This window comes from Nomascus leucogenys, chromosome 15, assembly GCF_006542625.1.
Source record: "Nomascus leucogenys isolate Asia chromosome 15, Asia_NLE_v1, whole genome shotgun sequence".
NCBI lineage: Eukaryota > Metazoa > Chordata > Mammalia > Primates > Hylobatidae > Nomascus > Nomascus leucogenys.
The window spans coordinates 47365703-47392104 of NC_044395.1; the positions used below are offsets into that span (position 1 = coordinate 47365703).

General features: G+C 35.5%; 1 protein-coding gene across 1 annotated transcript; it reads right to left on the reverse strand.

The window, feature by feature from the left end:
• Positions 1–711: 711 nt before the first annotated feature.
• LOC115838630 (tyrosinase-like) lies at positions 712–21070 on the reverse strand. Its single transcript, XM_030829667.1, has 3 exons — positions 20252–21070; positions 7760–7976; positions 712–779 (listed from the first exon to the last, which is right to left on the reverse strand). Exons 1-3 carry the CDS (start codon positions 21068–21070, stop codon positions 712–714), a joined length of 1104 nt encoding a protein of 367 aa, XP_030685527.1.
• Positions 21071–26402: the final 5332 nt, after the last annotated feature.

A 26402-nucleotide genomic window follows, 5' to 3' on the forward strand; every position in this document is an offset into this window, starting at 1 on the left:
CTGAATATTTTACAAATGACTAATGCATGATATTATAAAATCACTAATGGGTAAAATACTCATTCATGATGCTAGACAGATCAACGGACTTTAACGTAGCAAGGACAAAAAGTTCATTGATATGATTTCAGATTTGGCAGTGTAAACTCTGAGGAAATTACCATTTGTGATATTTTACTATCAAAAAGAAAGGATCCACAATTATCTGAAAATGTTTTTAAAAATACTTGTCTCTATTCCGATTACATAGTTGTGTGAGGCTAGATTTTCATCAAGTTCTTCAACCAAACAATAAGTTATAATATATTGAATGTAGAAGTAGTCATAAAATCCAGATGTAGCCTGTTTGTAAAAAATATAAAGTAGTCTCATTCCACTTAGTATTTTTGAAATTATTAAAATTATATTATACTATCACATAACAAATTAATTTTTTAAATAAATTAATACAAATATGCAAGATCTTTTTATTTCAGTTTTACAAATGAGAAGTAGTCATAAATATAACCCACATAAATAAAAGCTGGCAGAAATTTTTCAAATATTGTAAGAGTTGTAAATGGATTCTGAAACCAAAATATTACAAATCATTAGTGTAGAAGATTACAAAGCAGTCCTATGTATGCATCAGACATTGTTGATTTGTCTTTGATACCTTGAAGTTAGGCCAGGCATTGTGGCTCAAGCCTGTAATCTCAGCATTTTGGGAGGCTAAGGTGGGGGATCTCTTGAGGTCAGGAGTTTGAGACCAGCCCAGCCAATATGGAGAAATCCCGTCTCTACTAAAAATACAAAAAAATTAGCAAGGCATGGTGGCACACACCTATAGTCCCAGATACTCGGGAGACTGTGGCTTGAGAATCCTTTGAACCCGGGAGGCAGAGGTTTCAGTGAGCCAAGATTGCGCCATTGCACTCCAGCCTGGGCTACAGAGCAAAACTCCTGAAGTCTTTTAACTCATATTTGTTTAATTAATAAATGCATAAAATAGAGTTATAAATTTTCTTTGCAATATGTATTGCTAATGTGTAGTGATATTCTTCCCAAGACTTATCCCAAGGAAGTGAAATGTCTATATGTCTTAATGCCTGACTCTATACTTAGAAAAGCTGTATTAGTATTTTGCTCCATAAAGATCTTCTAGGACTCTCAATTGAATTCTTGGAAAATGATATTATCCCTTTTAAATAGCCATTTTCCACAGCAGTGAGTTCAAATCATGAAAAATTAAACAAAAGCTCTTTAGCATGGATAAATACAAATCATGAAGACTGATAGCCTATGCTAAATTATAAGAGAAGTTGAGAAGACTATTGAAGATTACAGAGAAGGTGGCAGGAGTAAAAGGGAAACATTTTTTATGTATGTAATAGGAGCTAGATGTACATAAATTCTTGTAACCCGAACATGTAATTATTGAACAAATTTTACAAATGAGGAAGTAGACGCCCAGAATTTTATACACTAACCAACTCATCTTCATCCTCATTCTCACTTCTTTAGATCAAGCTCTCATCCATGACTCCCCCCAATAGCTCACTGATTATCTTTCTGCATTCTACTAATGCCACTAGTCATCATATCTTTTGAAGTATAGGTAGGATAATATCAATTCCCTGCTTAGTAACCTATCACAACTACCCTTGTCAATGGCAATGTTTTCAAGACAAATTTTTCAGACATACTTTTTGAAGATGAGAATGTTATGGTTTTTAAACTTTTGGTTTTTATGGTGATGACAGCTAGCGTTTAATGTATTACTAATGAATTTATAACTCTTTTAAAGTGAAGATTTGAAAGAATCTTAGAATAAACTTCAGTTTCTTAGTTCTCTAGGGATTTGTGAACATATTCTTAGAGGCCTATAATGTGTTTTTTTCCTCCAAGAAGATTGAAAGACACTGGTATACATAGATTTTCCTAAACTCCTTACATCTCTTGTTATTTCCCACTACAAACTCAATATTCTAGCCACGTAGAACTTCTCATTTTTTGGTAACTCGTCTCACACTTTCACACCTCTATGTCATTGCATATGTTGTTCCCTCTGCTGGAAATGCCTCTCCTCCTCTTCTCTGCTCAGTGAGCAGTTACTGATATTTCAAGATCCCATTCTATTTTCACCTCCTTGGGAAATATTTCTGGTGTATCTGGGTTCCTACCTCATTTTGTATCAATTACCATTTTGTGTATTTATGTATTTTTGTGGTGTTTCTTCACTTGATGGTGAGCTTTTCAGTGAGATAAACTGTGTAAGTCATCTTTGTATTTTTTTGTACTTCCATAGTATACCATAATACCAGGTTCATGGATGGCTCTATCTAAGTTGAATGGAATTAGATTTTGGTTTAGCCTAAAGAACTTTGTATTTTCCCTGTGGGGTAGGTCTTCCCTTGATGGGTCACATAATGGTGTTATCCCAGTGGGCATCTTAGCATAGTGTGGGTTGTTAGACTCTTTCAGTAGTAAGTTTCCATAGTCACAAACTGCATTTGTTAGAAGGGGGTGGTTTGAAACAATGTATGATCAACCAAGATTGACTTGGTCCTACCTATGATTAATATGACTTTACACTATTCTTGGTATATATAAGTTTTACAGTGAAGTAGCTTTCTTTTATTTATTTATTTATCAGTCTGTCAGCCAATACTTAATGAGCACCTACTATAGGCAGCCACTGTGCTCAGAGTTGGAAACACACCATTAAACACCAACAAGTTGTTCCTTGTTCCTGTCTCCTTCTTCCCTTTTAGGTAACAGAAAATACCTTTGTTCCTGCTGTCACCTCATTTTTGAAACTTGCCCTGAAATCCTATCTGTCTCCAGAAACATTACTTTTGGGTCTATCTTCATGAATTTTCTTTTCCACCCTCCCCTTTCCCTTATTTTTCCAGTAAATGTAAGCCATTATAATATATTTTCTCAGAACTCACTGTTAACTTACTTTGTTAAGCTAATTGCCAGAGAAGTTAATGATTGCTGACTAAGTTGTCAGTAACTAGCCACAGCTTAACACAATACTGTTGTGCCCTTTGTTGAAAAAATGTTCTAACTACCTTACATGTATTACATCATTTAATTCTTTGAACCTTATACATTATTATTGTTATCCACATTTTACAGATGATAAAACTAAGACCCGGAGAAGTTAAATAACATACCCAAGGTCACACATCTAGGAAGTGGTTGAGGTGGGATCTAATCCTAGTCAGTTTGATTACCTTTAACCAATTAATTGAACTTTCAGTCCCCATGTCCCACTCTCCAACAGTGCTATTAAAAAAAGAAATCTCCTGTAAACTCTGAAATACAGGACATAATGCATAGAGATTTTCATGAGAGAAAATTTCTGTTTTAATGTGACAACTGACACTGCACAGGGTCCCCTATTTAACCTAGTCAGAAAACTGCTTATAATACAGACTTATTTCTCTTTGCTTTATCTAGAAACATGAGGTTTTTATTTTATTTTATTTTTATTTTTATATTTATTTATTTATTTATTTTTGGAAAGAGTCTTGCTCAGGCTGGAGTGCAGTGGCATGATCTAGGCTCACTGCAACCTCTGCCTCCTGGGTTCAAGCGATTCTCCTGCATCAGCCTCCCGAGTAGCTGGGATTTACAAACATGTGCCACCATGCCTGCTAATTTTTATATTTTTAGTAGAGATGGGGTTTCTCTATGTTGGCCAGGCTGGTCTTGAGCTCCTGACCTCAGGCGATCCGCCCGCCTTGGCCTTCCAAAGTGCTGGGATTACAGGCATGAGCCACCACTCCGGGCCATGAGGTCTCTCTTATACAATTCACAAATTATACATCTTCACTATTTCAGCAATGAAATCTAAGAGGAAAGCTGAGGTTACTTAAACAGCCTCAGTAGACAAAAATACAAGAGTTCCTTTGTCCTAGCAATGACTATGAATATTTTGTTCCATGGGAAGTGCATTATAGAGTTATCACAAGACCAAGAAAAAAAAGGAAGCAATAACTTTGAGGTTTAATCAAAAGCAACAATTCCATTTATTATGCATGTATTGAGAGAGCAGAGTATAATCTTGACATTTGCTCTCCTCTCAAGTCCTACTGTCCTCACTGCTATATTTACCTGAGTACTCCTTATAGACCAAGACACGCCACATCCCTGCCCTATTCATGTTGTGAGATAAAATGTGTCTCTCTGGTGAACAAAACTTGCTTCCAAATCTTGATCTTGAATTTCCTTCCCAATGAAAGAAAACATTACTCCTTGGAGTCATGGATAATTTCAGGCCTGAAGCATTGTAGGTACAAGATGCTCTAGAATAATTTGCTTACCAGAGACAGTGTGTGTTTTAAAAAATGTGTATATGAAATGGAGACATAAGAACCGGCTTCAAGGTGTACGCTGGGGAAATTCTGGAACCATTGGAACACAAAGATAATTAAGCACATCAATGAGTTATACACTGTCAAACAATGAAAGCCTTTACTGCATACCATTACTAGATAGATAGATAGATAGATAGATAGATAGATAGATAGATAGAAAAAATGGAGGATTCTTGCTAATAGTAGAATCCTGAATATTGGCTAATAAATTTAAAGGAAGTGCTGAAGTTGAAAAATCATAAATTTGTAACCATTAACGATGCCAACTGTAGAAGAAATTGTGATAAGAGGTGAGGTATTTGCATAGTCTTAAACTCTCCGTGTAGACAGTTTATTAAACGGGGAAGAAATAATTATACGGTGGGAAAATTGGACCACATCTGGAGTAGACGATAAAAATTAACATCACCAACGTGAGACAGATGGTCATCATGTGCTTCCAGATGTGACACCATCTCAGAAAGATGCATAATCACCTATGTGGAATTTTGGCTAAAAGTGCATTACCTGGATCTAGTCATGAGGAAATATTAGATACACTCAAAATGAAGAACATTCTATTAAAAAAATGAGGAGGAAGAGGAGGAACTATATCCTCCAGAGCTGTCAAGTACATAAAGACATGTATGTACAAGGCTATGGAAATATTTCAGACTAAAGAACCATGAAAACTAAATGCTATTTGACCCGAGACTGGATTCTATTTTGCAGAGGAAAAATACTGAAAAGGATATTATTATATCTATTTTTAAAAACTGATATACAGTAGATTTTATAAAAGCATTATATCAATATAGAGTTTACTGAAGTTGAAAACTGTTCTGTGGCTATATGAGTCTATTCCTTTTCTTAGGAAATACACATTAAAATATTCAGGGGTAAAGAGTTACAGTCTATGCAATTTACCCTTAAAATGGCTCAGACTGGGAGAGAGAGAGACAAACAGGATACAATGTAAGTAAATTCGGGTAAAATGTATATTCATGGTTTTTGTATTGCTTTTATTTTCACAACATCTCTGTAAGCTTAAAATTATTGCTGAATACAAATTTAAGAAAAAATAATTAAAAAATGTGTACCTGGTAAAGAAAAGTTTTTCTTAGCAGCTGAGCTTAATGGTTTCTCACATTTTCTCTCATGACATGGACTTCATACAACAGGCATGGATAAGGTAAGTGGTAGTTTAGATGCAATTTGAAGGATTCTAGCCATTATTTACATATTCGGTTATCAGATACTGAACGCCTACTGTGTGCCAGACAATATGCTATGTTGCATCTGTTTGCTTCTTACACACTTCGCCTACTGAAGTGTGTAAGAATGAGAATAAATTATGGGAAAAAATAATTTACAAACATAAATTATTTGTAGTAGCAAATCGTTTGCAGTAAATCTGCTGTTCCCTCCTCACCTGTGTGTATTAGACTCTCACTTGAAAACCACTGGCTGAGTTGACACATCTTGAGCCACTTTTTTTCTTTGACTTGAGACCCTAGACGAGTGATGTTCCCCTGCCTTATTTCTGCGACCAACCCGTGCTTCTTAATAATAAAATATATGCTTTGTCACTCATGGCTGAAAAAACAGCAAAATACTCCAGTTTCCTTAAAGATGTAGCTTCGCTTTGCAATGTCATTAATATCAGCATTCTGAGTACTGTTGTTAATCCCTGAAGAGTCCAGTGGGTCACAGTCCTCCCAGATGGTGACTTTGAAATTGTGTACCTTAGATTTGTTATATAGGCTCTGAGATTACCTGGCACTATGTCTTGCCTTCTTATATCAAAAGACCAAACTGGTATTGTCCACTTTAAAGAAACTTTCAACCCACTGTTGATTATCAGAGTGCAATGGAAAGAACTTGGACTTTGGTACTTGATAAAGCTGGGGGCAGATTATCTCTGCCACTTTTCAATAGGAATCAATAACCAAAAGATGAATATCTCTGATAATGTTTCCTCCCTTAAATGTGGGAATAATAAATACAATCTTCCTCAGGGGATAGTTATTAGAATTGAGTGAGTTAATGTCACACAAAGTGTTTGATGTGGTGTTTTGGATACGGTGATTACTTTAAAAAGTTAATCATGAATATTACCATGGAAGAATAAACCTAATTTCTATTTTCATGGCTGGAAAACAGAATTCATCTTTAGGATGAGACTCTCCTTGCTTCAGTTGATTCTGGATATAAGACCCCGAGATTATGGTTTTGAATAAACAGGGAAATGAATGAAACAGTAAAACCACTCTGCACAGTACAATAATAAAAGTTAGGGTGTAAAACAATGACAAAAAGGAAAAAAAAAAGAACAAGTTAAGGAGAAAGGATTACAAAAGAGAGGAAAGTTTTTCTGCATGGTAAGGTGTCACAGGCCTTTTAGGAGCTGGGATGTCTAGTGTTAAATTTTGAATTGTCTGCCTTGCCACAAGTCAGTGCCTGTGTCTTCCCCAAACTCCGGTTAAATTTGTGACTTGAATGAGTTTTGTTTTTGTTTTTGTTTTGTGTTTGTTTGTGATTTTGTTTTCCTAATGCAAATTTATGTGAGTGAAGTGGGTTTCACGACTGGGTCAGCTATAAGCAGAAAAGAATGAATAGATGTTGAATGCAAAATGCAAGCAAGATGAAAACATTTGTAGGAGAAGTATTTAGGAGTTAGAGAAGATCATGAGATGTAATCTCTGATGAAGAACAGAAAACTTAAGGGATAATGAGAGGGAGGCTTGACCTATGTGCTGTGTCCTTATTACAGTTAAATGAGTGAACTCACCTCAAAGAACCCACTCCTAGAATATTTTAAACAGGAGAAAACTAAAACACTGAAACATAGGAAAAATACTATCAGTCCATAGACTTGTATCTGAAATTCCACAATACAAAATGTTCTGGAAATGAAGTTACTTTTTCTCTTTTAATGGAAAAAACTGATTTTACTCACCATTAGGTTGCCTATTGCCTATATTTATTACCATGATGAATATATTCGTATATTTCACTAAAGCTGCTACTGCTACTGCTGCTGCTTCTGCTTCTACTGCTGCTGCTGCTTTCTTCAGAGTCTCTCACTTTGTTACCGAGGCTGGAATTCAGTGACACAGTCATAGCTCACTGCAGCCTGAAACTTCTGAGTTCAAGTGATCCACCTGTCACAGCCTCCCAAGTAAACTGGGATTATAGGCATGAGCCACCATGCCTGGCTCCTGAAGCTAACATGTTGAATTATAACGTGCTGACCAGTGTCAGCTAGAGTCATTGTCGATATAAGTATATACAACACATATTCTTGGTCAACTCAGAGAATTCTGAATTCTCAAACACCTCCTAGGACTTTGGATAAGATACTGTAAATATGAATTCAGAAAAAAAATTAAAAGTGAAAAGAAAGAGATTACCTTCCAGTGTATTTCTAAAGCTGAAATTGGCAGCTTTATCCATGGAACCAGATTCATATTGGGTCAAACTCAGGCAAAATTCTACGTCAGCTGAAGAGGGGAGCCTTGGGGTTCTGGATTTGTCATGGTTTCCAGGATTACGCTGTAAAGGTCCCTCAGGCATTCCATTGCATAAAGACTGATGGCTGTTGTACTCCTCCAATCGGCTACAGACAATCTGTACAAAAGACCCTCATGTTAAAGAAATTGTCACCACCTCTGAGTCAGTAGGAGAAGGCAGAAATGGTGGAATTCCTAATTACCATTGTTAGACTTCTCCTTAGGAGATTACTATAATCATGTGTCTTTAATGACGGGGATATGTTCTGAGAAATCCATCATTAGGGGATTTTGTCATTGCGTGAACATCATAGTCAGTGTACTTGCACAAACCTAGATGGTATAGCCTACTAAACATCTTGGCTGTTTGGTAAAACCTACTGCTCCTAGGCTACAAATCTGTCCAGCACATTACTGTACTGAATACTATAGGCAATTGTAAGATAATGGCAAGTATCTGTACATCTAAACCTATCTGAACATATAAAAGGTACAGTAAAAATACAGTATAAAAAAATTTTTTAAATGGCATACTTGTATATACAGGACACTTACCATAAATGGACCTTGCAGGACTAGAAGTTGCTTTGGGTAAGTCATTGAGGGAATAATGAGTGAATATAAAGGCCTAAGTACTACTCTATACTACTGTAGATTTTATAAACACTATATATATAGGCTACACTAAATTTATAAAAATATTTTTCTTTTTTTAATAATAAATTCACCTTAGCTTCCTGTAACTTTTTTACTTTTTTAAAACTTTTTGAGTCTTTTGGTAATAGCACTTAGCTTAAAACCCAAACACATTGTACAAACGTAGGAAATATTTATTGTATCCTTAGCCTATAAGCTTTATGCTATTTAATTTTTTACTTATTATAAACATAATTGAAATTTTGTTACAAACTAAGACACAAGCATACACACTAGCATAGGCCTACACAGAGTCAAGATCGTCAATATCATTGTCTTCCACCTCCACATCTTGTCCCACTGGAAAATCTTCAGGGGCAGTAGCACACATGGAGCTAACATCTCTGTAACAATGGTGTTTTCTGGAACACTTCCTGGAGAGCCTGCCTGAGGCTGTTTTACAGTTAACTTACTTTTTTATAAGTGGAAGAAGTGCATTTGAAAATAATGATAAAATATAGATAGTAAATACATAAACCAGTAACACAGTTGTTTATTATCATTATCAAGTGTTATGTAATATACATAATGGTGTGTACTAAACTTTTATACATGTGGAATTTCAGTAGCTTTACACCAGCATCACCACGAAGACATGAGTAATGCATTGTGTATAATATTATAACTGCTATGATGTCACTGGGTGACAGGAATTTTTCAGCTCCATTATAGTAATGTGGGACCTCTGTCATATATGTGGTCCATCCTTGACAGAAATGCTATTGTACAGCATATGACTGTATTTTAAAATTGTTGAAGGAATTAGCTTTTTGAAGGTTGCAGAATGAGCCATAAAAGTTAAAACATAGAACGGGATTCTAGTGTTGCATCTACCACTTAAGAAAATGATTTAACTGTCTAGGCCTTATCTATCAAATGAAGATAATAAGAACTACCTCACATAGTTATAGAAAATAAAATATTTATTAAACACCTATTATATATTAAGCACTGTGCCAAGTGCTGAGGTTGGGGTTGGTAACAATAGAGATAGTCATCTTTCTGTATATAAAGCCCATAGCACATGGCATGACCAACAGAAAACACTCAATAAACAGTAGCTTTAAAAACATTAATCTATATTATATTCAGAACGTCAAGGACTAGAAATAGTTTCACTTTGTGCTTTTTGTTCATAAAATGTCCTATTATTGTCCCTTTTTTTTGATGTGCAGTATAATACTCGTGGTTGATTACGTTTTTTTAAAAAATAGAAATTTCTCTGATCCTTTAGCTAGAACCAAGGTGATTTTCATTGTAGAAATACCATCTTAAAAATAAGAATTTCTCACCTTTTTATAAGCAAAACTTTTTAAGAAAACATGGCACATGCATCGTTTCATTTAAATCACAAAGCAATACTTCCCACTTCACAAATAAGGAAAATGAGACTCAGAGAGGGTAAGTGGCATTTCTCAGGTTATGTGGCAAATAAATGGCAGTGTTGTGATGGCAACCCAAGTTTTCCAACTTCATCTTTAGTGTATTTTGTGCTTTTATAATTAGTCTAGCAGAGCTCGACATTCAAAATCTTTTAAAAGTAGGTTCTAGGTTAAAATAAAATAGGGAGTTCTAGTCCTGTATCTCAGTTGTGGCTGACAACAGGATGTTGTTTGTTGTTTTCCCTAAACCTTGATCAAATTTTTCTAAATAAACTGTCTTAATATAACTTGGTTTGGGTATCTATTTCCTACTGAGATCCTGACTGATACAAACATTATTTCCTACTGATCTTTCCCTTTCCCTCTCTTCTATATCTTCACTGGCCTCTTTGCACTTCCCAAAACTCCCCAATCACTCTTATGCAACACGTTCTTGTATTGGTTATTTTTTTCTGGGTAGATTGTTTTCCCTTGATACCTGCTTGGGTTATTCATATCTTCATTATCTTAATGAAATCTACACTAAACATCTATTTAACACCATATTCAGCCTTACCCACTTTAGCAGTGTTGTAGAGCTGGTTAGCACTAGCTAGCAAAAGTTCAACGTGTGTAACCCTTCTCAATATTGGAATGTTCAGCAATATCCCATCATTAGACGGAAATCTACCATTGTCAGTATTTACACTACAACAATTGGCAAATCAGAATCATCTCTCCCTACTTTCCCACTCCCCATTGAGAACAAGTTATTAAACATTTACTGTACACCGCTAATTTCTGCTTTATCTGTGCACTTAGCACCTTCTAACAAACTATATAATCAAAAGAACTCTCACAGAATAATTGATTTATTGTTGCTGCATTTCAAACCGAAGTTTTAAAATGTCTGTATGTCAGGCATTATACCAGAACACGAGAATACATATTGAACAGGATAAACACAGTTTTTATTTTTATAGAGTTTACAGTCTAATAAGTATGGTCATGAAGATTAAATGTCTATACCATATTGCCTTATTCATTGACTTAAACAATATTTTTAATAAGTATTAGCATTTTAAGTATTGAGTACTTTATGTAACTTACCTTCTAGTGGAGTAGGTCTAGGAAGTGTGTGTGGGTGAGACAGTAAAACAATATGTATAACTTATTATATTTTTTAACTCCTTTAACTTTTTTAAATAAAATATTATATATAATTTATTATATATATTGTTTTACTGTCTCACCCACTCACACTTCCTAGACCTACTCCACTAGAAGATGTTACATAAAATACTCAATACTTAAAGTGCTAATATTTTTGTAAATGAATTTTTAAATCAATGGATAAGGCAATATGGTGTGTATATTTAATCTTTATAAACATACCTGTTAGATGATAAACTCTATCAAAATATAAACTGTACCCTGTTCACTATGTATTATTGTGTTATGGTATGGTGCCTGACACAAAGACATTTGAAAACTTTGGTTTGAAATTCAATAACAATAAATCAATTATTCTATGAGAGGAGTTCTTTTGATATTTCCATCTCATCAATGAGAAAACAGGCTTATAGAGGTTAAGTGACTTCATCAAACATATCTAGTTTATAAAACTGGGGGAGTTAATATTTGAATATAGACTGCATGATTTAAAGCTCAAATCTTAACAAGTATCTTAAGTGAAACTTCCATTTCCTGGCTACCCATTCCCACATAAAGGCACTCTTGACCAATGAATTTGTTATGAACCTTCAAAGACTCTACATTATAAAATCTAATTATCCCTGCAAGTCCCCATGTTAAGATAGCATTGGGCACAGTTGACCACTTTCACTTTCACAAAACACATTCCTCTATCTACTGATTTCTATAATCACATCCCCTTTGATTTTTGCCTTTATTTCTTGCTGTTACTACTTGGTGTGTCCTACTAGCTCTTCCTCATCTATCTTACCTGTAAATATTGTAGTGCTCTAGGCAGGACTGGCTATGCAATTTACAGCACCAGATAAATGTTGAGGCCTTAGCTGGGGGCAGGGAAATCAATATTCACTTTCTCAATCTACAGGGAATAGGTGTCCCATAGTCTCAGTCCATAGTGAATAGGTGACTCCCTAGGGATTGAAACCTCCATGCTAAGACTTGTTTGAGTAGGTGGGTAGATTAGTTCAGGCTGCCATAAGAAAATACTACAGATTGGGTGGCTTAAACAGCAGACATTTATTTTCTCAAAGTTCATGAGTTTGGAAGTCCAAGATCAAGGTATCTGCTGAGGCCTCTCTTATGTCTTGCAGAGGAAACCTTTTCTCTGTCTTCACATGGCCATTTCTGTGTGCATACACAGAGAAAGAAATGGCTCTGTCTCAGTACTATTGGATTAGGACCCCACTGTTAATGACCTCACTTAACCTTAATTACTTCCTTAAAGCCCTACGTCCAAATACAGTCACACTGGGAATTAGGGATTCAACACACACGTTTTAGGAGACACAATTCAGTCCATAATAGTGGGTGAGAGGCCCATATGTAATCACCTGTGCACCATGCTAATGTGCAGCCAGCCTCGGTAGAGAAAAACCTCTGTTTTACCCTGAACCAACAAATCATGGGATCAACACCCAACCTCACAACTCTTTTTGCTTGCACCAAGGACCCCACTGGGGATGGAGAGTGACAGTGAAATGTTGACCTCTTTCCTCCCACCAGTGGCCTTGGGCAGAGAGTGAGGAGGTGGAAACTACATAGGGCTGGTGGATGGGTAGTGGTAGCCAAGACCCATCCCAGGAAAACAAAGAACAAAAGGTCTGCAGGACACATATGAACCAAGCATATGTTCCATTGTCCCTATAATTTCACTTATAAAGCACAAACTCAAAGATAAGATTAATAAGAATTTCAACACCAAGACCACAGATCATTAAACCTCAAATGTAGGGTCTGCTTCTGAGCATGGTGCATTTTGCGATGGCACTGCTTTTATATTGTCAATTCTACCTCCAAAAAATATCTCGAGTCAGGAAACCAATCTCCACGTGCTCACATCCTGTGTGATCCTGCTGCTAAAGTCAGATGGCCTGCTTTCTCTGGACACTGCTTGTGCTTCTCCATTCCATGACTCTGATTGTGGCTAAGCATGCCCACTCTTTGCCATGCATCTAATATCCTACACATTCTTTAAGGCCAAAGCAAATAATTAGTAAAAACAGGCATTGTTGACTCTGACTTAAAAAGTAACTCAAAAGGGGCTGACTCTGAACGTAAAAACATTCCAGGAATCCTTCACCAAATTATTTTTCTTGTAGTTTCATTTATATGTAGGCAGAAGAATAAACTATGATAAAAATATATGACTACATAAACCAAAAAGAGCTCTTAAGATAAATATAAATTTTTATTTTTCTTAGTGGCACATAAATTAATGCATCACTTAAATTCATTGATACCTTATATTTAATAAAATAGAGTAATTAGGTAGTGAGAGATAAATTCAAAGCAAAAGACGAAATTCAGGAGAGTCCACCCTGCCATCATTGACTGTTCACAACAGATGCATGCTTCCGTGGGAGGCTTGGGACCACTAGGGAGACAACATTATTCTTTACTCAACTAATACTTATTCATTTTCGTCTCTAATAAACAACGATCATTACATCTCTTATAAAAACGCATCCTTCATGAAGATACATTTATTTTTACATTGTTTTTACTCTCAGAATCTAGTACAGTTTCTAGCACCCTGTAGATGCGCAATAAGTATTTGTTGGATGAATGAACAGAGTCAGTGAATGAGCCAAAGAATCTCCTATAAAAATATGTGTTGAGTGCTCATTTTTCTTGGTCATGTTGTCAGTGCCACCTCTGCCATAGAATATATTTCTAGAACTTATTTTTTTAAACATATATTGAGTCCCTACTCTGTCCTAGGCCATAAGGGAGATATCTCTTTGTACATTAAAAATTGAAATTCTCTCAACTACCATGTGGATTTTTATGATCTTATCTCTATTTTCATGATGAGGATACTAAGCCAGACTGTGGAAGACTACAAAAGGCTAACAGGATATAAAGCCGCATGTTATGATTTATAATTCTGTGAATAGTAGGCAAGACACATAGAATAATAATTTAAAGGTAAAATGTCTTCCCGGTCAACTGTTTGCATCACATTTAAAAATAATCAAGACTATTTTATTGGCCTCCTATCCCACTGAATTTGCTATCTATAAGCATGTATAAACAAATCTAGTCATCTCAAATAGAATTGAATGGGCAGTCCCCCACCATAAATGGCTGCTACTGTGTTAGATAAGAAATGCTTAGAGAACCTACTCTTAATTTTTGGTCACTAAGACATAACTTAGGAATTTATGCATTGTGTGGTAGAGAAAAAATTGGGCTCCATAATGCAGGTAGACGCGACTTCAATTCTGGCTGATTTTCTTACTGGCAATGAACATGTTTTTTAGAATTGCTAAATCTCAATTTTTTAAAACTGTACTATGACATAATATACAAAAAGAAATTATTCACCAAATAATTTCTGGCTCAACAAATGCCAGTTTCTAGTTTTCCTTATACTTCACAACATTCCTAAATCCTTTTATCCACATATAATTGAGAACTAGAACTGTTGAGTGACTTGTCTTAGGGTAATATGATGTTTAGAGTCAAAACCAAAGCACTGAAACACAAGCTTCCTTATTCTGAAGCAATACCCACTACATTTATTATGATGTGTTAATGGTTTAGGAATGGTTGAATAAAACTAACCTAAGTTTTACATTGAATGTAATATGTTGGATGCTTTTATAATTTTGGTTAACTAGGCACTACAAGTATATAGACTAAATCATTTTTATTCCTCTTTGAGTAATCTCAGGATATTTTCAAAAGATCCTGCTGCCTTAAAGACTCCTACAGACGACTCAGTTAAATTAGAGAAGCTTGAATGAAACTATTTTTGCTGAAATGCCAACTGCCAAGTGACTAAGTGTTCAGATGACTGGAGGTATTACTAACGAGAAGAAAATCTACCCTGGTTCCAGAAATAATTTGAAAAACTCCAAACCTTAGTCTTTACACTGCATACAGGAGAGGAGACAGGCTAGGAGAAATTGTTAGCATTGTGCTTATGATCATGAAGATTCTAGTCAGAAAGACCTGGTTTCCAATACTGACCCTATTACTTGCATGGCCTTGGGCAAGTTACTTAAGCTCTCTGAGTATTAAGTTTTTTCATCTGTAAATGGGAATTACACCTTTCTATCAATGATCAAATAATCTAACATGTATAAAGCACTTAGCATAGTGCCAGGTGTAAAGTGTTTAATAATGACAACTATTATAATTATTTTTGAAAACAAGACCATTGGGCAGGTCACCAAATTGTTTTTAAATTTGGATGTATAACACTATTTGAATATTCATTATTATATCTAACTTTGATGTATCATTTAAAAATATATTATTTCCACACATGAAACTCAAACAATAGGTCAGATCCTAAATAAGCCATATAAACACATTTTACTGAATCCCTTCACAGCAATGCTTTAACCTATATTATTTCTAATTTTAGGGACAAAAATCATCTCAGAATAATTAAGTAACTTAGGGTCTTGTAGCTAAGTATGAAAGTTCACTCAAATTCGTGCTGATGTGACTGAAAAGACTATACTCTTTCCACTACATTATTCTGTTTTCCATTCCATTTAATCCTCCTATTAACACACACACAAAACATGTATAGATGGTAATTCTACCCCATTTTTTTTCTCTTTGGAAAAAACAAAGGTCAAAGATTTTAAATAAGTGGTCCAATGTCATCTACTAAATGGCAGGGGTAGAATTTGAGCCTGGATGTTCTGATGATGACTGTGTTCTTTTTCTATTTCAACACGAGTGATTTATAACATATGCTGTGGGGACGATCAAATGTTCCAAGTCAAAGAAAAAAAGGGGAGATAGAAGAAGTAGATATATTAATGAGGAAGGTGAACCTAAATACTGTTCTCTTAAGTTTAAAGAAATAGCAATAAACTGCCAGCTATTAAAAGCTTTTGGGAGCAAAGATTTTGTTATAGCATTAGAGGTTTATCTGGGGAAAAAATGTAAACCATATGACATTCCACAAAATCTTTTTCATAAAGAAAAAAGAGAAGCTGTTATTTCACTGAGCTGTTGTCATGGTTACCTAAAACCCATGACTCTCTGCTGAAATGTGACTTTTTTTCTTCCAACTGTTTGCTTCTATGTGATGTGCTTTTCACCTGATGAGTTAATTCCCTGGTCAAAATTCACTCATGTCTATCAGCTAGGAAATGTTTTTCCTCTTTGTTTCCATTCATCATGACACCTATTCCTGATACCCCTTTTATTTTTTTATGGCTAGCTTATCTGTTGGTTGCATAACATTAGATCTAATTATGTTGAGCACAGGTAGTTTGTACTTAAATGTTATTAAGCAACCCTCCACCTCCAAATATAATGAACTATTTTAATTGATGATAAACATGGCCCCTACTTTAAAAGCTTTGGGCATTAAACAAATAAATGAGCAAACAACAGACATGAATTAGGAACACAATATTTCCAAATAAATTAATTACCTGCTTTTAACATATTTAATAGAAAACTCTGACCGATAAATATTAAATTCATTTAAATCGCACTCAGCTATGTTGCAACTTGCTTCATCTTCTTTCTTGTATTCTGTCTTTCTTTGCATGCTCACACAGACATACATATGGAACTACCAGAGAGAACGACACAAAATATCTTATACCTAAATTTGAGTAAGTGGCTACTGTTGACATTGTTGCATCCTTGGCATTGGGAATCCAGTGCTATAAAAAACTGCAGTCAATGGTCCTAAAAATCTACCCATGTAGAGTTTAATATTTTATCTATGTTAGCATTGGAGCTAACATTTCTTTGATGTTAAATTCAGCATGTATTTATAAAGCCTGTTCCATGTGTATATTATAGTCCTGTGCTCTGTGGATACAAAAATATTTAGAAATAATCACTACCTTGGAGCAGCTGACAGGCTGGCAGATACAGACAGGCTGGAAAACCATTACATGTAATGAAAGTTACAAGTGCTATGATACAAATCTGTATAAAGTACAATGATGGCACAAAGGGGAGAGGGTCAACTCTACCTGAGTGACAGAGGTGGATCAGTAAAGTCTCAGAATATTTTCATTATGATATAAATTAAAAGGACTACATCACTGTGTCTGCCTATGTTGTCTGGGGCAGGACAATTTTAAGGGAGTCAACGTGATTACATGTCAAATTGTACATCCAGAAATTAGCGGGTTACTTGACCCCTTCTGAACCTAAATGGATCCTTATAAATAAGAAATAACACCATTGATTTAAAAAGCACTGCAGTCAGAGCCGCTTGGTTTTAGTCCTCAGAGGTGTGACTTTGGACAATCATCCTACCATTTTAGACTTTTCTATAGTTTTTTTAATAAAATGCACAGGTTACCCTAGATAAAATTGAAGATCTCTCAGCTCAGAGTTAATAAATGCTATCAAATCTCTAAAATCTCAATTTTGTGGTCAAGTAAAATGATATCTGAAGCCAATAAAAAAAGAAGGCAAAGGCATTCAAATTAATGGTGTGTTTATTACAGAACCTGCATTTTTGTAAAGTGAAAGTAAAGAGATACCAAAACGATCTCCATATTCATTAACTCAATGATTCTCAGTGCTGGCTGCACATTAGAATCACAAAATGAGGGTTTAAAAATGCAAACACTTGAAGGTCCAGCTTGATGCCTCAGGCCTGTAATCCCAGCACTTTGGGAGTCTGAGGCAGACAGATCACTTGAGGTCAAGGGTTCAAGACCAGCCTGGCCAACAGGGTGAAACCCCATCTCTACTAAAAGTACAAAAAATTAGCTGGGAGTGGTGGCAGGCCCCTGTAGTCCCAGCTACTAGGGAGACTGAGGCAGAAGAATCGCTTGAACCTGGTAGGTGGAAGTTGTAGCGTGTGGAGATTGTGCCACTGCCAAAAAAAAAAAAAAAAAAAAAAAAAAAAACACTTGAACTTACAGGAGACCACCTGAACCTGAATTTCTGGCAAGAAATTAGGTGCATAAAAATCTTGCAACAGTTTTTTGTTTTTATTTTTTAAATGGTTTTTTGGAAGCTTCCTAGGTGATTTTGACATTGAGAACTCTGAATTAAATCAATGTAAACAATTGATCTTAACTTTTTTAAGGACTTTGTAACCAGAGAGGCTGCGTGAAGGAATGGAAGCAGCCAATGCGAGTGGGGTTTGACTGTCACCTCTGCTGCTAATAATCCCTTGACACTACTAAAACACAGTAGGTGAGCAGCAAATGTTCATTCATTTCACCTTTCTTAAACTGTGATTTGCTTGTTTCTCTTCAGTCATCTTCCTTCCATTCTGTTTTCTGATTTTATTTTTGAAACCTGTTTCCACACAGCAATTTAATTGTAGAACAAGGTTGAAGTTGATAATTGTAACTATTTCAGTTCAAGGCTTACTGACTTGACACAATTTTTTTTTCTAGAAAGTGTTAAAATTGAACACATTCATAAAGAGAGAAAAAGGAAAAAGTTCCACTTGACAATTAGTAAGTAATTAGGAAAATAATACTCATATAGTTGTGGATAGCATCTGGTATTACACATCTCATGTAATTAAAAATCAATGTGTATCTATCTATTAAGCTTTCCTGTGGATGTTGCAGCTTATTTTGGTAATTTAGATAGTCCTCCAACCTTTCTGGGTCAAGTTAAGCCACATAGTTAAATAAAGCATTATAACTGACTGAAATCCCATGTCCAATCCTGGTAGTTTTTTAAACAGGAACAGAGGATATGAGAGCTAGATGAGAGTTTGCACATTATAGATTAAGGTAGGAGGTCTGAAAGCTTATTGAAATAGATTTTTTTCCAAGCACATTTTTTCTAGCCTTTCCTGCACAAAACCCATTACATTTGGTAAATAGCTGACTAATAACACGAGAAATTATACAGTGGCTATTTTTTTAATGAACTTCAATAGACTCCATTGGGATGGGGTACAAACTTGGTTGGGTGGAGAAGGCCATCTACGTTTCAAAACTGCACATTGTGAGAAATTGAGTGCAAGATTCTTCCCATCCCATTCACATATTGGGCTTAATTTCATAGAGCATTGCTAGTCAAAAGTGCTGTATTAGAAATTTTTGGAAGACAGGCAGAAAAGCATTCCTTTAACATATGGTTTTAAAATGATAAATAATTAAACACTATTTCTTTGGTTGTCATTTGCCCCTAATTCAGAATGAAAAATTCAGAATAGATGAAATAGGAATTCCATTCCAAATAGTAATGCTTCATATTTTATCTAAAGTTTTCAAGGACTGAGAAAGAAAGCTAACTTCTAATGCAGCCTAAAGAAAAAGTGAGACAGAATGAACCAGATACTTTAGCTAAAGATATCACGGCAGTCACATCCTTGGAAATAGGATACAGTGGTCATACAGCTGGACTATCAGAGAATAAATATGATTTTTTTTTGCTGCTTATAATAGCTGTATGATCTTATGCAAGTTACCTGATACCTTTATAACCTCTAAAATAGGGAAAGATTGATAAGAGCATGAAATGAACAAATGCACAAAAACATTTGCCACGGGGTTTACACATGCTAGATGTTCAATGTATATTAGCCATCTTCATTATTTACCTGTTTAAGCCTCAGGATCTTCATACTTTCAAAAATGAAGATCAAATCCAATAATTATTTCCCAAACATTCCTGATTAAAAGAATCACCATAGACATTCAGTAAACTGTGCCTTCTCAGGACTCTCTCCTGAAGATTCTGACCAATGAGTCTGGGATAGGGCCAGGAATTTGCATTTTTAAATTGTACACCATATGAATCCTGTTGTGAATAATAATTTTATTTTTCTGAAACATTAGTGTGTACTATTTGTTTTTGTAATCATCCAGATATGCATTCATTCACTCATTTATTCAATTCACAAAACATATAATGCGCTATTGCCATTTTTAAATGCACCATACTATGTTCTGGGAAATACAATAATCAAGTACTCTGTTCATTGCAGTTTAGAAACCTAGTAGAAGTCATTAGACAAATAATTACACAAATATCTAAACTGTGCTATAAAGGAAAAATACAAGGTACATTGAGAGTTCTTAACAGGGCACCATTTCTATCCTTGATGGGGGCTGCAGTGGGTGTTCAGGAGAGAAGTTTATACCCTGCCTGAGGAAGTGATTGTTAAGGTTCCTCCCTGCTCTGACATCGTATATCCAGCACATCTTACCTGCCAAGAGGAGAAGAATGATGCTGGGCTGAGTAAAGTAGGATTTGCAGGGTGCTGACCTCCCATGTACTCATCTGTGCAAATGTCACACTTTTCTGCATCCCGCCAGTCCCAATATGGAATAGTGAAGTTTTCATCTCCTGTCAGCTTCTGGATTTCTTGTTCCCACCGCAACAAGAACAGTCTATGCCAAGGCAGAAAAGCTGGTGCTTCATGGGCAAAATCAATGTCTCTCCAGATTTCAGATCCTCCAAGCAGTGCATCCATTGACACATAATAATGCATCCAGACAAAGAGGTCATAAATATTGATGTCGTTAAACATGGGTGTTGATCCGTTTTTCATTTGGCCATAGGTCCCTATGGGGATGACATAGTCTGAGCTGATGGTATGCTTTGCTAAAGTGAGATAGGCAAAAAATTTGTCCTTCTCTGGGGCACTCAAATCAAAGATATTTCTTCTCACCAAGAGTCGTCTCTCTGTGCAGTTTGGTCCCCAAAAGCCAAACTTGCAGTTTCCACAGTTGAATCCCATGAAGTTGCCAGAGCACTGGCAGGTCCTGTTATAAAAGACGGAAGGCCACGACTCGCGGTCATCCACCCCTGTGAAGGGAAATTGAGGCCCAAGTGGTGCATTGGACAGAAGGATATTCTGACAGGAACCTCTGCCTGAAAGCTGGCCACAGGGACTCCTGTCCCCGCTCCACGGTGGGCAGCATTCCTTCTCCATCAGGTTCTTCGAGGAGACACAGGCTCGAGGGAAATGGCCAGTGGAGGTCTGGAAACTCCACAGCAGGCAGTACAAAACAGCCAGGAGCATTCTTCTTCTAGTCCTCACAAGGTCTGCTGGAACTGGCTAACTGGAGTCAGAGACTTCTCTTTCCAGCTACTCCTACAGTGATTATCACATGTCTTGCCTGAGACCTATATAATACCACTCCCACCTCCAGCATCAAACACTTTTAGTCTTTATCTTAAGCTTTCATCCTCTGAAAAGCACATGACTGACTTTTCTTTGGAATTGGCTTGTATCCCACAAGTGGGATAGGCCGATGTTAAAGTGAAAAACTCTATTCACCATTAATAGTTTAATTCTTATGGTTAGAATATTAACAATAAGATTAATAACAATGCCTGACCTAAGCAAACCCAGTTAATAGACTACAAAACTAATGATTATTTGAACTTGCAAATGAGAGGTAGTGTCAGGAATAGAGCTTCTCTTATTAAGAAAGTTAAGGAAGTATTAAAGATCATGGGTTTAAGGTGGTTATTTCTGAGAGACAATAAACAGGCTACAATGTTTGAAGAACTCAGTATGCAGAGAGAGATTGTCTTCAGAGCCCAGAGATAATTCCTTATATGTTATTGCATTTCAGTTTGTTTATTTTCTACAAAGTATTGGAAAAAAATATCTTTCTGATACTTTTCTCTGATAATCCTGATGCATTTTCTGACAACTCCTAAGGATAGCTCACTTTGACAGCTGGGCGATTTGCTTCATTGTGGGGGTATCCCATGGCAAAGAGCTTTCTCTCTCGCTCTCTCCTCTCTCTCCTCTCTCCTCTCTCTCTCTCCTCTCTCGTCTCTCTCCTCTCCTCTCTCTCTCTCCTCTCTCTCTCTCTCTCCTCTCTCTCTCCTCTGTCTCTCTCCTCTCTCTCTCCTTTCTCTCTTTCCTCTCTTTCTCCAATGTTGTAGCCATGTTGTTTTTCCTATAAATTCTAGAAATTAGGAATTTATTTGAAAATAAGTTTTGCAATGTGTTTTGTGCAAAGAAATTCTCAATTAGTGAGTGAATGAAAAAGGAGAAATATATTTCTTCAGCAAATATTTTTTGATCATCTCAATTATTTCAAAAGTTCCTTCTCTGTGTATAGTGATCTAGGGAAACTGAAATTCATGGCTAAAAATACAACTTAACTATGTTAGTCTTCAAGTGAGTAGTATAGATAATTAAATCAAACTTTTAATGGAAGAGATGGATTTGTGGGCTGATATTAGAATTGCATAATTTTGGATAATAATATGCAAGTGTTATCGAGGGAGTACCTTGATTAATATCTCAAAGAGTGGGCATAAGTTGGACAGTCAATTGAGAATAGATACAACACCTGAGACAGGGGAAATGTGTAGAGGTGGGAACTGTGTTTCATCTGTCGAGTTGGAGCATTAAACTCAGGCCTCCACACATCATAGAAAATTAAACCTGGGACCAATCCCTGGAGGGGCTTAAAGACTTTGTGGTTTGAACTAAAGCGAGCCCTTTTGTTAGCTAAAGAGTGACAAAAAGAGCAGTCAAATCAAAGCTTCCTTCTTTGTCCTCCTCCATACTTAAATCTGGGTGGTCCACTGAAATTAATGAAAAAGGAAAAGAAAGTGAAAGCTTTGAGATCATTAGTGTTTGGGTCCTTAGCTGAAGCATTCTAGGAAAAGCCATCACTATTTTGATGATGCCAGAGTGTCAGATTGCTCTGCATTTTTCTCTTTTTGCTGGAGTTTGTCTCATTATTTAAGAAAAAAAAAAAAAAAAAGTCACAGCTCCTCCAAACAACTTTTTTGAGACAGAGCAGGCTTTGCAGGTACATGGAGCAGTGTGTGGGTGAAGAGGAAGAGAAGTTTCCATGGAAATGCTGCCTCTGGCTGGGATCAGGAAGTCATCACATGATCTCCACAAGGAGGCTTAATCTTTTCTCTCTGTCTTTCTTTCAGAGCCACAAAGAGATTAACACAAGTCTTCTAGTCCCTGGGGAGCCTTGCTTCTGCATTACTTGTAACCACATGTGGCATTTCATAATTCTTTTCTGTGTACTCGCAGACAGAATTCAACTTCTCATGTTCAATTTAATTAAGAATTTTGCCTTACACTTGCCCCACTATCAGGCTTCCAGTGAAATAACTTAGAAAGTCTTCATCATGTTCTTTAACAGCTTTTGTGTCTGCTGTCCCGTCTATTTTTCATAATCTTTAGAGCCTGCTTAGAGGAATTATTAAAATGTACTTTGTCCTGTTAATTTCCTTTACATGGTTGATTTTCTTAAATAGACAGACCTCTTTATTTGTCCCCAGTATAGGCCACTGTCTTCTCTGGCCTACATGTGTTGTAGTCTTCCGTTTTCTTGCCAGTCTTGGGTACCTAAATATTAAATCCCATTTAGAGTGCTTTCTTCCTGACTCTAGATGTACATTCTTTAGGTATCTTCAGTTGTGGGATTTGAAAGGGTCCTATCCTATTTTGGGAGATTACTGTATGACCTGACATGAAATTAGTGCAATGCTCTATAAAGTAGAATGAGGGGTTCAGTAAATACTCTGCAAGTATTTACTTGCAGACAATGGGGAGAGATGGGAATGCTATGGTAAGCACAACAAAAATCTCTATCATCAGGAAGGATATTGTCTCTTAAAATACTATTTTAATTTTAGTAATTTTAAATAATATTTTTAACTACATATATATTAAATAACTTCTTTTCTGGATTAAATTACTTTTTAAGTTGCTATAAGAGAAAATTAAAGAGAGAAATTAGGGAACATGACAGAAGGGCCTTTCTAGTCTCACGAGAGAAGAGATAGTCAGAGATAATTTTATGGGAGAGGTGACATTTCAAGTGACACTTGAGGGATCACTAGAAGTCTGTTTGATGAAGGGGAGAACAGTAGGAGTGTAAGCTTTCCAGGCAGAGAGAATAGCATGCGCAAAGTCTCCAAAGTGGAAGTAGGTTGGTATATTCAAGGGATTTAAGTACAGTTAAGGTGGCTGCAATCCCCAAAATGGTAGAAGCGTGATATAAGTATGAAGGCGTGTGTATGGACCAGCTCATAGTCCACAAAGGCTTTGTAGCAAAATTTTGGGTAATGATACATGAATTTAAAACTTTTCACTCAAGCAACTGAGGTGACAGCAGATGTGGGGTGGGAGCCAGACTAAATGTAGAAATTACTGTTCGGAGATTATTAATGTAAACCAGGCAAACATGACATTGCTTAGACTAGAGTAATGATCTCTGAGATGGACATAAGTTAATGAATTTGAGAGATATGTAGGTGATAAATTCAAGAGCAGTAAAAAGTGAAGGGAAAGAAGATTTAGGGCTATATGCGAGGTTTTTGGCTTGTGCCATTAACTAAAATAAGAAACAATAGAGGATAAATGTTTGTGGGAATTGAATATGAGCTCAATTTTAGATATGTTGAGTTTGAGTATAAACTAGCCACAATCACTGGTCCTCTATTTCTGGTATTTGTATAGATTAGTCACCCACTCACTGGTGTTAACCTGGTCAATATTCCTCATTTTCCTCACTCAGATCACTGGTATTTGCTCTTTTATTTGGTAGTAGTTTGAATCCATTTTCTGTCTTTTTTTCTCAGCCCTCCTTTCAATTATAATAGTAGCTACCATTTATTAAATACAACTAATACAATTATCTCAGTATCAGTAGCTACCATTTAAAGAAAAAAATTTACTATGGAAAGAAATATGCTCAAATCAGTAAAAAATAATATAATAAACTAGCATTTACTTACCTCCAAGTTTCAACATCCAGCATTTTTCTGTTTGTTTTGTTTCTACTAGCTTAAAAATTCTGGAATATTTTAAAACAAAACTCAGATAGCATATTCTACCTCTAATTTAGTTATGTATAGCTAACAATTAAGAACATAAAAACAAAACCGTGTATTTCACACATAAAACACATCTCAAACAAGAAGAACAATAATTCTTTAATATCTGGTTTCAAATCTATGGTTAATTTAGTTTAATCATCTCAAAAGTATTTTTGTCAAGATTCAAACAGGTATATACATTGCATTTTGGTTGATCTATTTTATCAGTTTCTATTAATCTATAAGTTTCCTTTTTTTAAAAAAAAAATGCAAGTATTTTTAGAGGAAACTGAATTTTTGCCCTACAGAATTTCTCACATTTCAGGGTTAACTACTTTTATCTCTATGAATTTAACATGTTCATTATCCTGTATTTTCTATCATTTTATACATTTTCAATAATAAAATCTTGCATTTTCTACAATCAGGGAGTTAGATCTAGAGATTTTATTGTATACAGGTTGAATTTTGTTATTGCTTTTGTTAATAATTACTTCACAGGCATTGTTATGTACTACATATTTTGATATACTAGAGGACCATATTATCTGGTTTTCTCAGTATTTGATTTTAAAATTGATCAGCAGCTTGAATTGATGTTAGACTGTCCTTTCAATTACATAATTCTCTAACAAACTTTTATATGGTTTTATTTTCACTGATAAGTTTATCCTACATTTGGTATTTTATTAAAGGTTGCAAGAATGATTATCCCCTTTTTTTGTAAAGAATAACTTTCTTCACGAACTATTTAATTACCCTGTACAAGAAAAGTGGGGTAAATATTTGATTCTTGCCCTTCATTTTTCAATTTTCAGAATAATAGTGTGGCTACCTAACAACCTCTAAACATGATATATTTTTAACTATCATGAAGACTTCTAAAGTTTTATGTATGTAGTGCATTTCTTTTGGGAGACAAATTGATGCATCTGTGTTCAATATTTTGCTAATTAGTGGATATTAGTCAACCTACATTATGATTTGTTGGTCAATTATCATTATGCTTATGTTTGTGTGTGCACGTGTGGAGTTCAAGAAAAAAATATGTAGCCATCAACTCTTTATATTTGAAATTTAAATTCATTCATTTGTTCAATAAATATTGAACATCTATTATTCCTAAGACCTTATAGTAAATACCTGGGGCATAAACAAATTGTATAAGTCACTGACCCTTAATTTGATGTTATGAAGTCAGAATCTCTGATGTAATATCCAAGGTCTGCCAGTTATTAGTTTCAGGCCCCATGGCAAGAGAAAAGGGGGAAGAGAATTAGCATATACTTAAGATTTGTTCAGTAATTTCACTTATTACAACCTGAGTGTGCTCAACTCTACTACACAGGACTATTTGGAGTTTTAAATAATTTATTAGATATTAAACATTCAATATAAGACACATATTCTGACACATATTAAGTACTTAATAAATATTCACCATTTTCATTAAAGACCATAAATTTGGTGCTGTTAGTGTTTATCACTATAATGCTCTCAATACTTTTAGGCTATTTTTGGTCCAGAGAGCTAGGGAATAAGTA